The sequence below is a fragment of the Sciurus carolinensis genome, chromosome 1 (genome assembly GCF_902686445.1).
Source record: "Sciurus carolinensis chromosome 1, mSciCar1.2, whole genome shotgun sequence".
Lineage (NCBI taxonomy): Eukaryota > Metazoa > Chordata > Mammalia > Rodentia > Sciuridae > Sciurus > Sciurus carolinensis.
In genome coordinates this window covers 105,199,423-105,213,404 of record NC_062213.1, presented here as the reverse complement: position 1 = coordinate 105,213,404, position 13,982 = coordinate 105,199,423, and the positions used below count along the sequence as shown (strand labels likewise).

General features: G+C 45.6%; 1 protein-coding gene across 1 annotated transcript in view; it reads right to left on the bottom strand.

Annotated features, from left to right (window-relative positions):
- The window catches only part of Igsf3 (immunoglobulin superfamily member 3), a 97,215-nt gene that overhangs the window by 13,093 nt on the left and 70,140 nt on the right, over positions 1–13,982 (bottom strand). The window contains exon 8 of the mRNA XM_047521243.1: positions 145–555. Within this exon, the coding sequence (XP_047377199.1) occupies positions 145–555 (411 nt within the window). The remainder of the gene's footprint in view (positions 1–144; positions 556–13,982) is intronic.

Below are 13,982 nucleotides of genomic sequence, written 5' to 3'. Positions count from 1 at the left end.
TCTGCATCCAAAACAGGACCTACTACATAGAGTGGAAGGACCCCCAGGCACCAGCACGATGGTCTGTGTACCAGTGCGCACTCTGGACCACGTCACCAGGGCCCCACAGAGCCCTGGCTGGCCCCAGGCAGCCTCCATCCTCACCTGGCTGCTTCACAGTGACTTCTGTGCGTCCTGAAACCTCCTCAGCCAGCTTGTACCAGGCATAGTTGGGGCTCAGCAGCCACTCCTCCACGTGGCAGTAGTAGCTGCCGCTGTCACTGACCTCCGCTCTCTGGACAGTGAGGCTGAACAGGCCCCCGGACACGTGCCTCTCGAACTGCAGCCTGGCTCTCAGGCCCTCCTCCTCAGCGTAGGTGCCATACTCAAAGGCGGAGCTGTGGGTGGTCTTGAGGATGAGCTTGCCGTCTGCATCCGAGGGCTTGTGGACGTACCAGAGCACGGCAAAGTGCGAGTTCTGGCTGGTCTGGGACTTGACGGAGCAGTTCAACTGAATGGGCCTGTTCTCCACCAGGGTGAGGGTTCTCTTTGACTTGCTCACCTGCAGCTTTGTCACTGTGAAGGAAGGGGAGCCGTTCAGAAGAAGTACCACACGCTGTCCTGGAAACAAGGCCCATTCTAAACCTCAGGTCCAGGCTCAGGGCCTAGCTCTGTCCAGCACTGCTCCTGGAGACTTCCGCTAACAGGCTTCCTCCAAAACAAGGTCAGTGTGAGGACAGCCCTCTATCCACTTCTCCTGCCATCCCCTGAACTAGACATTTACCACCTCTCCCTGTGGCTCCCCCTACCATCCAGGACCATGTAGCTAAAACACAAACCTGACCACATCCTGTCTCTGCTTATGAAGCTTAATGGCTCCCAAATGCCTAGATGTTCTAAAGAAAATAATTCCTTTTCCCAGGCAAAGCCCCTTTAAGACCTGGTCTCTGTCCAGCTATCCTGACTCATGGCCACAACCTGGCCCCAAGCACCCTCCATGGTCCCATACAGTTTCCCCCTGAGCTCTGGTGTCTATCCTCTCTGCCTGTCTCCTCAGCCATCTTCCCACACTGATCCTTCTCCACCCATCCTCTGGCCCCCTCTTCCTCCTTCCTGTCCCACCTCCACCTGGGTAGGTGCCCTTCCTTAGTACTCTCTACAGATCCCAGGTTGTTTTTCTTCCATCTCTCTTCCTCCCTACACTGTGAGCCCCCGAGGGGATAGACCAAGTTTTTTCCACTGAACTAGCCAATATTTGTGAGCACTCACTGTTTCCCACAGGCTGCTAAGTGCTGGGGATCCCCTGAAGGACAAGACGAAGTTCCAGACCCACAGAGTTCTGCTAGTGGACGTCCTCATCGCCACACCTAAGAGCCTAGCACAGTGCCCAGCCTTCAGAAAGTGCTCAAAGTGTTTGCTGAAATGTGTGTGGGTGGGTGAGAGAATGAGAGTGTTCTGGAAAAACATGGTAGCAGACAATGAGAGGGTGCTGCGGGGGACCTTTGTGGGGTGGGGTGGTAGAGAAGGCTGTGAAGATGACAGCAGCGAGGTAGAACAGAGCCGACTCCAGTCTCCCCTTCCCTTGCTCCAAAAACAGCAGGGAGGCCAGACTCCAGAGTGCCACCCTAGCTGCTAATTAATGACGATGTTCACCTTTAGGTGGCAAGAAGCCAATGTCTAACAAAATATATCTTATGAAGGTAATGTGAGATCTCACCCACTCCATCATGATTATACTTGGCTTTGATTTCTCCTACCCACCTTCCTCCCACCTACTGAAAAGAAACGATTCTAAGTTTCTCTTAGGGAACTGGGAGTAAAAGCATCATTCTGTCCCACTCCTCTCTTTACATTTCTTTACACTTCGAGTTTTGGTCACTTGCCAGCTGAGAGAAAAACCCGGGGCAAGGTACAGACCCAACACAGGAGAGCAGCCAGTGTCTCTTCCAACTGGGTTGCTTAGCCTGGAGGGAAGGAGCAGGGCAGATCTGCCCTGGCCAGTCTCCAGCACCCTGCTGGGCAAGCTCTTGTTTCTCAAGGCCAGAGTCCAGCTGCAGGAGCAGCAAGCACAACCAGACACAGGACTGAGTTGGTGTGACCCTGGGATTCTCTGCCAGCCCTAGTCAGCACTAAGTATGCAAAGACAGTGGCAAGGGTCGAGTCCCTTGTGTCAAGGAACCAAAGACCATATATCATCCGTTGGCCCCCTGGTACTGCACAGACATAGTCCTGAATGGATGGGAAGTGTTAATGAGTCAAGGTGCGGGAGTATCCCACACCCAGCACGGTACTGCAACAGCATCTCTGAGGACACACTCCTGGTGCTAAGTCAGACTTTCTCTTTATGCAAGGATGTGGAATTCACACACTTACAGACAAGCCACCAAAACACACCAAGCACCAACTTGAGAGAAATCCATGTCCCGTGGTCCCATCTTTTTTGTTAACAAGTCTAGGCTTCTGCTTTCTCCCTTCTTCAAAAATTCCCTAGGGCATGCTGAGAATTCAGGGAAGGGTTTACGATGAAGCTCCCCAGCCCTGGAAACTGGACTACAACTGGCTCACCAGTTGACTTTTCAGAGGGGATTCCTATAGTGCTTGAAGCGACTGGCTTCCTTTTCTTTCCTTTCCAACCCAATTTGCCACACACGAATGATATCTCTATCGGTGCAAATGACACCACCTGAATTATCTGGTTCTTGGCCAAAAAAAAAGTGGGTTGTTCAGTATAGAGTAGAAAGAGCTTTAAAATGTATTATTAATTGGGGCCAGATTATTTTTGCAACTGTTACTAAGGAAACCTCCATTGCCATAGTTACTGCATATGTTAAACTGAAATCCTATGACTAAACTTCAATTTGGTCACGTGGTCTGAGATCGAGAATCCAAGGAAGAGAAATGTTTCAAAGCATTTCCATTTTTTTTTTTCCCCTTCCCATGTCAAAATATTGTGAAGTGTTGAGAGGCTTGAAAAAGAGAGGCACTTTTGAAATTGGGTGCGTGCCTGACAGGTGGGCAAGGGGGCAGCTCTTATCCTACACTTCTGAATTTCCTCCCACATCTCAAGGGCAGGGAGGACCTTTCCTGAAACCCAGGGGAGACCGGAGGCTCCACAGCTAATTAGCAAGTACTCACATGCCCTGTCATAGCACTGCCCTGGGCAGTGAGCAGTCTGTGCCTCACCTCCCTCCATAGTTAAGAGAGCCCAGACCCCTTAAGGCCCGAAGGTGTTTCCTTCTGCAAAATGAGAGCAATAATAGCAGTCTAGCTCATTAGGAGCACTGTACATATTAAAAGAAATAGTCTACATAAAGAGTTTAGCACAAGGCCTGGTATATACAAACAGTACATTTTTAGATATTCTCATTCCCTTTTGGTTTCCGTGCCTAGTGCCATGTTCAAAGCTCAACATTAGATGGAAACTGTCAAACCTCTGTAGCACCTGTACTTCTGAAAGTGCTGCCATAGAACAGCAGCAAGAAATCAAGTGGGAGCTTGTCAGAAATGCAGACTCTTAGGACTGCTAAGTCAGAATCCACATTTTAAACAAGATTCCCCCAGTGATCCAGACATGTCTGAAAGCCTGAGAAACCCTGGGCTTGGCTGTGTTAGTGTATGGATTTAGTGAAGCAATAAATGCAGAGCTGAAAGATGCTCAGGACCGAAGTTTGGTTAATCCCCAATACTGAATCAGCAGGAGGAAAAAAGAACCCAACAAGAGGCAGGAAGAAGGGCCAGAGTGGCTGGCAGCAATGCCCCACCCACAAGAGAACACACCAGCTCATTCCAGCAGCTGCCTGGTTGGGCAGCTCCCATCATTTGCAGGAATGGCCCTTGCTTTCTGCAGCTGGACATTTCCTCCCCAGGCTTCGTAGAGACTCTGTTTTTGGTAGTAAATGAAAGGATGCTGTGCTATGAGCCAGGATGGGAAGGTATCAAGGTGACGGACAGGAGAGAAGAGGTACAGGCAGCAAGAAACAGCTGTTGCCTCATCAGTCAGCCTCTCTACCCTGGAACTGCGTTTGTGTATGCTGTCCTCACACAAAACTTATTCACCCTATCCATAAAGGATTCCCATAAACCCCACCCCAGTTGTTACATGATGCCTTGCACTGAAGGTTATTTTTTAAAGGTCTTCTCTTCCTGCAAAGTATCTAGAAAACAAAAGGGCAAGGACTATATAACTCAATCATTGCTAAACAAATTAACAAATGGATGATTGAATAAAAATGGGATTAATCTTTTTAAAGAAGGGTTATTAATGCTGACTATGATGGGAGGGAGAGAACACTTCAAAAAGTTGTGACCTCGACTACTTGGTTCTGAGAAACAAATGAGTGGGCGGGTGTTCACCAGGTGGAGAAGGAAAGTGAAAGGGCACCTGAGAAGATGACGGCAGCACCGTGCACTGTTTTCAGGGAAGGGCAAGCGGTCAGGCGTGGTGAGTAAGGTGAGCTTCGGCCAGGCTGTGGGGGACCCAGCACTAGTACTCGATCCTGACTACCTGTGGCTCTCAGGCCAAGATCTCTGCGTCTGCAGCGCAGATCAACACAGATCAGAGATTATCTGGAACTCATTAGAACCGACTGGGTCAGAAACTCAGGGTGCGGCCCAGCAACCTGTGGGCCTCCAGACCTCGCCACAGCCAGAGATCTTCCTAAGTGGCAAGCGGAAATAGTCATTCCCCAGCAAAGAGCCTGCCTCAACTCACCACCCCACAGCCCCCAACACCAGTTCTCAACAGAGCAGCCAATGCCCCCAAGCATCATGAAAATCTGGAGGCCTGTCTTGGCTGTCAAATTAGTTTGGAAATATTTAATGGACAGAAGTCAACAATAGATGTTTTGGGAAAACTACATAATAAAGTTTTGTCTTGTATCCTATGTGACTTTCAAATGACACTCACATGGGTACAAAGTGTGTCACTGAGCCTAGAGCCTACTTTGATTTTACTAAAAGTACAATACCTTTTCCTTCCTGTTTTTAATAAATGCCAGGTCAATCAAGAGAGGCTTTTCCTGTTTCCTTCAGAATTGCCTGGGGATTCAGAAACTCGGGCCCAGCTGGCAGTGTTGCTTGGGGTACAGATCTGTGGTAGTGACTGTCACTCTGCATTTAGGGGTGACAGTCACAGTGCCTCTGCCAGCTGTAGCAGTGATGGCTAGTGTGCCTCCTAGTGTCACTGTCTCTGAGCACCTACATGCTGAAGCACTTTTTTTTTTTTACTATGAACTACTTTTAAAAAAAATCCTCCTCTATCCCCCATTAGGGTAATATAACAATTTCTAAAGGTTATGTGAGAAGAAATGTTATATTGTCTATATGTTTCATTCCAGGGCAGCAAAGAGAATATTACAAATTGTTTTTGAAAAGGAGTATATGATCTGCATATGATCTAAAGTTCTAATTACTCAGTTCCATGTATTCTTATTTATTTAACACACTTTCTTATAGTCCTTTCTTTGTGCTGAGCACTATTCTAAGTATTTTATAAATAGTACCTATCTTCTAGTCCTATGAAATAAACATTATTACCCCCAATTTTACAAAGATGCTTGCCCATGGTCACACAGCCTGTTATGTGGCAGAGGTGGAATTCCAGCCGAGGTCACGTGGTCTGTTTGCTTTTAACTATTATACATGGTGACCTCCATGCTCCAGTGTGACCATTCCCTGTGCCGGCTCTGCCACCACACCAGTAAGCCTTCCTGCACTCCTGTGTTCCCAGCCTGCTGCCTCCTCCAGGAGCCCACAGAGCAGCAGCTGTGAAGTGCATCTCCTGCAGCCTTAGCTCCCAGCAGGGAACCTGCACAGATGCTTGGAGAGGTAGAAGGCAGAGCTGGATAAAGGGAAGGTAGCATGAGTTTGGATGGAGTAAGAGTTAAACAGGGGAAATCCAGACACACTCTACCTTGCTTTACCTGTCTACAGAGGGACGAGTGATCCTTTCTGGTTGACACCAACAACAAGCATACCTGGTGTGAGCATGACGAGGCCTGAGGCCCAGGGAGAGGGCTGGGGCTCCTCCTAGGGCTCCTATCCTCATGCTCACTCTGTCTCTATGCAGATAACAGGCACAAGCCACTGGGAACTGAAGGAGAACCCCAGGCTTCCCTGAAAGAAAGCGGGGGCCACACTGGGGAGGGATGGGACAGCTAGCCCCCCACTACGCTGTGATAATGAGAGCCAGTGTTCACATGGCCTGGACTCCTGGAAGTCAAAGAAAAAGCCCTCAGCTAACCCAATCTGCCAGGTCAGCAATAAGAAATAGAAGAAAACAGATTTGGCAACATCCAGAGGGTATTAAATATTCATCCTGACTACCCATCAGTAAAATCCCAGCAGAATACACCCACTGACAAGTCGGCTTTCTACCACCGGAGGCTGTCCTCCTGGAAGCCTGTTTATTGCTTTGTCGATTTTAATGTGCAATGTTTAATAGCCAGGCCAAGATATGGTCGTAAACATTTGGAAAAATGAGGGCTGACATTTCCCTTATTGCTTCTGTATTTAGCGATGTGTAATTGGAAGGTATTTTTGGAGCTAAAGAAAATCAGAAGGAAGTAAGGTGATGCTTCACAATTAAAAGAGATAAGAACTGATTAAGAATTAAGAACAGAGTATGCTAACTGGCTAAAAGTCTTGCCTAAATGCCCTGTGGGGATCACACTATGTGATCAATGGGAATAAGACTGAGCTCAATCAACAACAAAAAGGAAGGGAGGGAAGCCTTCACTCCCTAAAAACTTCCTTGAGGATGTGCCCAGGGATCAGTGTGCCAAGGGACAGGCAGTAAAAGAGCCACAGCAAGTCGACCAACCCAAGGTTCTGTGATGTGGTCAGGATCAGCAGGTGGCTCTGGCAGGGACCAGCGGAGGCACAGGCCACACAGCCTTGCTGGGGGAAATGACAACATGGCAGTGAAGTCAATGACAAATGGACCAACCTGAGTCAGTCACCAGTCCCTGGGGTTTCTACTGATTCTCTTAGAATAAAAATATTCAACAGAATATCCTTTAAAGGTGGGGACAAAGGACAGGAAACATTTCTATGGAAGATGCCAGAGAAGGGCCAAGAATTCATGTTTTGGGGGGCTAGGTAGGCTGGGACCGTGGAAGGAAGGGAGGCCAGCACTGTTTGGGGAATCTGATATCACCAAGCCTTAGAGCCACCTTGTGGCAGAGTGAGAAGAAACAAAGGAGCTTGAAGAGGCACAAATTAAAACTTCGCCTTCAGCAACCTGTGTCGTGAGGAAGCTCTGTGAGTGCTTTGTGACCACCACCCCCCAACTTCTACAAAACAAATTTAAGGGTGGAGAAATCAAGATAGTAAACCAGAGAAAGGAGATATTAAATAGAAGTACATGGTGCTAGGGTGTAGCTCAGCGGTAGAGTATATGCCTGTCACGCACAAAGTCCTGGGTTCCAGCCCCAGCATGTGTGTGTGGGGCATGCAGGCACAATGCTCCCCGCCCCACACAAACATACAGAGTACATGGTGCCAAAGGATTCTGAAAAAAATTAACAAAAATATGGTACTTTGTCTAGAAAGTACATAGAATAATAAAATTAAGCACTCGGACTCCAGACTGCCTGTCCAGATTTGAATCTTGGCTCTGCCAATTATTATGAATCACTGTGCAATTTACTTAACCCCTATTGCAGTGTCCTCTTCTGTAAAATGGGTGAAGCAGTATCCCTGGCGGCAGTGCATGGAGTAAGAAAGAAGTAAGAGATTGCATGCAAAGCACTCAGGATGGTGATGGCCACACAAGAAATGCTGAAAGTCACCAGCTGCTGTTGGTGCCACTGCTGCTGTGACTGCTAGTCTCCCCAGTGACAAGACTCCTCCGTACCAGCCACCTACAAGGGGAAGCCTCTTTTGTAAAGAGTGCCACCAGCTGAATGCAGAAGGAATAACTTGTGATTACAAGGCTTCAGGAAATGTCCAACTCTTCCCATCCTGAGTGCTTTTAATAAGACACACTTACATTCAAATCCCAGCCTCCACTCACTGCTTATCTGACTTGGGCAAGTTAGAATCTCTCTGAGCCTCTGCTACTTCGGTTATCAAATAAGAATGTAAAATATTCCGTCCACACTTGCTGTGAAGATTCAGTGAGATAATACACACCAAGTGTTCAGTACTGTCTCCAGCACATAGTCAGCCCTCATGTACCTCCACTTCTACATCCCCAAAATGAAAACACCAGTACCAACCAGCATATTTAGGGAAAAGAGGAGAAACAGGCATGAAGTTCTTTGGAAAATATTAAGTGCTAACTGTGTAAATATTTAATAAGGAGAGACAGCAACACTTAAGGGGATGCACTCTCCCTGGTACCTTAGCCACTTTGGGAGTCATGAGGATCCTCGAGCTCCTACCTTTGCTCTTTCCAGTATCCAGAGGGCCAGGAAAGTGAATTGCTGTGTACCTTTACAAAAGCCAGGGGCTCCCAACATTGCAAGCCCAGTGATGCTCAAAAGTCCCCTAGACCAACCATTGCTTGTCCTCACTGCACAGTGAAAATGCAAACAAAACCACCCCGACATACACAAGACTCAAGGATAGTCCTGAGAGCAGAGGCTGGGTCTCCTCACTCTCCAGTTACTTTTCTGTCAGGAAGCAATGATATGGTATAATGGAAAATGCAAATGTACACAAGTCAGAGGGAACTGGGCTCCAACCTCAGTTCAAGCCTCCATTCTGCCACGTAAGGAGGTGGTGGTTCCATCGGGTTTCCTAACCATTTGGTTTCCTCTCTAGCAAAATGGAGACACAGACATCCACATGATCAGCCTGTGGGATGAATTTAAAAAGAAAGTGTAAGTATGAGCACAGAGCCTGGCGCCCAAGTGGGACTTCATTCATTTCTGTCCCTTTCTACTTTTAGCGCTACTGTAAATTAATCAGAATCCAAATAATGAGAGCCTTCAATGAACCAACTCCATATTCATCCCTGAGGCACTCCAGTCTTAGAGTCCAAGTCACAACAGAAATGAGCAAATTCCAGGGGTTTATTCAGAGAGGCAATGAGAGGCAAGGTCTTGGGAGCCTCATCTCTACCTTCCACAGCTGCAGAACCATGTGATAGCCACTGCTGCTCAGAACACAGACCTTGAGTGACAGGGAAGACAACAAAAGGCACAATCATGATCCCAATGCTCTCTTCATCAGGGCAGGGAAGTGAGGGCCTCAGATCTTCCACAACAAGGGCGTACATCAAATGTGTCCCCTTTAACCCGCCATTAACCTGAAATGCCACTTAAGAACGGCCTCTCCCCAGCCCTTCTCAGCCTAGCCTCAGGCTCTAATTGGCCCAGGAACATCTCATCATCTACACAACTCACTTGTTAAAAGTGGTGCAGAAGAGGCCTCTGTAATGGCGTCAGAAGACGGGAAGGAAAAACACAGACATTACCATTATTTAACCTCACACTGCTGAAAACAACCCTGTGGCTATACAAAGTCAGCCAGTAGACCAGGTAGGGCACTAATCATAGCTCTTTGTGGGTAGAAAAAAATAAAAATCCTTTTTTCCAAAGCATTTAAACCATCTTTGCAAAACGGTTGTGGCAGAAAGTCACAAAGAAGTCTTTGCAAAGGTCAGCTCTCACCATTCAGTGTATGGGTGCCTGTTCTGTCCTGCATGTGGGCTGGAGAACAAGAGGGATGCAGGAGCCTACGGCCTGGGCTCCCTGCTCCACCAGCTTCTAACCTGGCAGGCGACCAGGAGGGACACAGGGAAAGCCCACAGAGCAGGACATACTGAACTACTCCACATTGATGGAAGGGCCTGAGGTGATCAATGGCAGAAGCCCCCAGATGAGTGCCTCTTTATCCCTACTTTGAGAAGTCTCAGCCTCCACGGGAATAAGGAACTCAGCACACATGAAGAAGACCTGAGTTAAGGAAACATTACAGATATAAGACCCCACAACTTCAATCCTACCTCCACCACTGACCAGCTAGGAGACCTTAGGCTGATGTATCCTTCCCAAGGTTGTGAAATTCTCATAAAGTAACTGATGATTAGCACCTAGCATGAGGCAGATGCTCAAAAAGAACCCACTCCCTTTCCTTTTCCCCTCTGAGTTCCTTGTCTACAAACAGGAGACAATGATATCTTTTACATAATTGTTGCAAAGACTACAGGAGATGAGGTTAAGTAAAGAGACAGAATTTTCCAAAAAAAAACTTGCCTGAGGACTTCATAAAGGTCAATATCGGGATCCAAGATGGCGGACTAGAGGGAGGCTACGTTCCTTGTCGCTCCGTAACTCCAGTTTCAAGCAGAGGATATCTGTTTCTTGGTGTGGCAGTTTTTGCTGCTTATCGATCCCCTGCTGTTTACCCCATTTGTCTGCTGTGATGACCTCCAGTCTGCCAGCATATCGACACATTTTTTGAGTGCAGATTGCTCACTGTCAGGCGCCTATCATCCGCCATTTGCCTGCCTCTCGCCTGTCCATCGCCTGCCTTACACCTACCCATCACCCAACACATGAGGTTCACCTCCCGATCTTCCGACAACAGTCAGCAAACTGATCGCCGACTGCTGGTGGAGCACCAGCTGCCTGTTGTTGCCTGAAGTTCATTGTGACAATACCTGCAGGTTTGATTACAAGTGGCTGCCACCATTTTGAGACAACAGCCAGGTCCCGTAGGACCCAGGCCGGACTGACTGAGCCCCGTCTCCAGGATCCCTCAGCCCAACCTATCACTCCCTGCCTCTGGGGCCCTCACATCGACTGATGCTCCCTGCCACCAGGATCCCCAGACCAAATGACTGCGCCCTCTCACCGGACCCCAGACCGACTGATTGCACCTGGCCTCCAGGATTCCGCAACCACACCAAACACACCCAACCTCCAGGACCCCTGCCTGACCAACCGCATCCCGCCTCCAGGACCTCCTGCTGACCACGTCCACACCCTGAGCTGCAGCTCCCCATTTGCCAACACATTTTGAAGCCAGAGTGGCCATCTTGGATAATACTGGAAGCCATAGCTCCGATCTTTGGGTGGAGCAAATCCCATCCTGAGATGCCTGCTGGAGACTTGAAACTCATTGTCAGGTACCTCTCATGCATCAGGCTACTGAACTCTGGGAGGTTTCATTATTATATGACTGTTATACTGTAGATTTTCTTTTTTCTCCTTATTGAAAAAATTTAAGTTTTTATTTCTTTACTTTTCTTGCTCTCTTTTCCTTTTGTTTACCTGTTCCCGCAGAGTCTCTTTCTCCCTTCTTGCATGCTAACATTCAATTTCTTTTGATTACACTCTTACCCTTTCTATTATCTAGAACTTCTATATATTCTTTTCTTATCCCATTAACAGCCACATTCTACATCCCTCTGCATCCTCTTTGTCCTCCATTAGAAATTGCAGACCTTATTGCAAATCTGTTTGTTTTACTGAAGATAATATTTGAACTCATTCTGTTTATTATGACAATTTTGTTATTGTCCTCATAGGGGCTATTTGGTCTAGGATTGCATAATGTCTGAATTGGGTACTGCTAATATTGATCTCCCCTTAAAGAAAGGGTTTTGGCATTTTTTTTTTTTTTTTTTTTTTTTTTTTTTTTGCAGTGCTGGGGATTTGAACCTAGGGCCTCGTGCTTGCAAGGCAAGCACTCTACCAACTGAGCTATATCCCCAGCCCCAAAGAAAGGGTTTTGGAAACCTATAGGGCCACTATAAGCCTATAGGGGGAAATCTGCAATACCCCAGATCTGCACTGCTAGAGGGGAAGATAAATGAACAACATGAAAAAACAAGGAAAGAAAATGATCCAAACAAATCTAGATTCTATATTCATAGAATCCAATGACAGTGTGTTAGAAGAAATGTCAGAAAAGGACTTCAGATTATACATGATTAAGATGATTCCCAAAGCATAGGATGAGATAAGAGAGCAAATGCAGGCAATGAATGATAATACCAATAAGCTGAAAGAGCACCCACAGGAAGCAAAAGATCATTTCAACAAAGAGATAGTCTCAAAAAAAAAAAAAAAACAAACGGAAATCCTTGAAATGAAGGAAACAATAAACCAAATAAAAAACTCAATGGAATCATCACCAAAAGACTAGACCACTTGGAAGACAGAACCTCAGACAATGAAGACAAAATATTTAATCTTGAAAATAAAGTAGCCCACACAGAGAAGATGGTAAGAAATCATGAACAGAATCTCCAAGAACTATGGGACATCATGAGAAGACTAAATTTAAGAATTATTGGGATTGAGGAAGGCACAGAGGTACAAACCAAAGGAATGAACAACCTATTCAATGAAACAGTATCAGAAAATTTCCCAAGCCTGAAGAATGAAATGGAAAATCAATACAAGAGGCTTACAGAACACCAAATGCACAAAATCATAAGAGGTCCACACCAAGGCACATTATAATGAAAATGCCTAACATTCAAAATAAAGATAGGATTTTGAAGGCCACGAGAGAAGAGCATCAGATTACATATAAGGGGACACCAATACGGATAGCAGCCGACTTCTCAACGCAGACTCTAAAAGCTAGAAGGGCCTGGAACAACATATTTCAAGCTCTGAAGGAACATGGTTGCCAACCAAGAATCCTATACCCAGCAAAACTTACCTTCAGATTTGAAGATGAAATAAAATCCTTCCATGATAAACAAAAGTTAAAAGAATTTACAAATAGAAAGCCTGTACTACAGAATGTTCTCAACAAAATATTCCATGAGGAGGAAATGAAAAACAACAATGCAGGTCAGCAAAGGGAAGAATCAATCACCTTAGAGAAAAACCACTCAAAGGAGAAACTAAGCCAACTTAAAAACCAAAAATAAGCCAAATGACTGGGAATACAAATCATATCTCAATAATAACCCTGAATGTTAATGGCCTAAACTCATCAATCAAAAGACATAGACTGACAGAATGGATTAAATAGAAAGACCCAAAAATATGCTGCCTGCAAGAGACTCATCTCATAGAAAAAGACATCCACAGAATAAAGGTGAAAGGATGGGAAAAAACCTACCATGTACATGGACTCAGTAAAAAAATGTGGGTTTCCATCCTTATATCAGATAAAGTGGACTTCAAGCCAAAGTCAGTCAGAAGGGATAAAGAAGGACATTTCATACTGCTTAAGGGAACCATAAATCAGGAAGACATAACGATAGTAAATATTTATGCCCCAAACAATGGTGCATCCCTGTACATCAAACAAATCCTTCTCAATTTCAGGAATCACATAGACCACAACACAATAATTCGGGGTGACTTTAACGCACCACTTTCACCACTAGATAGATCTTCCAAACAAAAACCAACCAAAGAAACCATAGAACTCAGTAACACAATCAATAACTTAGACTTAATAGACATATATAGAATATTCCATCCATCAATGAGCAGATTCACTTTCTTCTCAGAAGCACATGGAACCTTCTTGAAAACAGACCATATGTTATGCCACAAAGAAGCCCTTAGGAAATGCAAAAAAATAGAGATACTGCCTTGTGTTCTATCAGATCATAATGGACTGAGAGTAGAAATCAATGACGAAATAAAAAAGAGAAATTACTCTAAAACTTGGAGACTAAATAATATGCTATTGAATGAAACATGGATAACAAAAAACATCAGGGAGGAGATAAAAAAATTCTTAGAGGTCAATGAGAATGACGATACAACATATCAAAATCTCTGGGACACTATGAAAGCAGTATTAAGAGGAAAATTCATTGCATGGAGCGCATTCCAGAAAAGAATGAAAAGTCAACAACTAAATGACCTAACATTACAGCTCAAAGCCCTAGAAAAAGAAGAACAGAATAACACCAAAAGTAGTAGAAGACAGGAAATAATTAAAATCAGAGCTGAAATCAATGAACTTGAAACAAAAGAAACAATTCAAAAAATTGACAAAACAAAAAGTTGGTTCTTTGAGAAAGTAAACAAAATAGACAAACCCTTAGCCACACTAACAAAGAGAAGGAGAGAGAA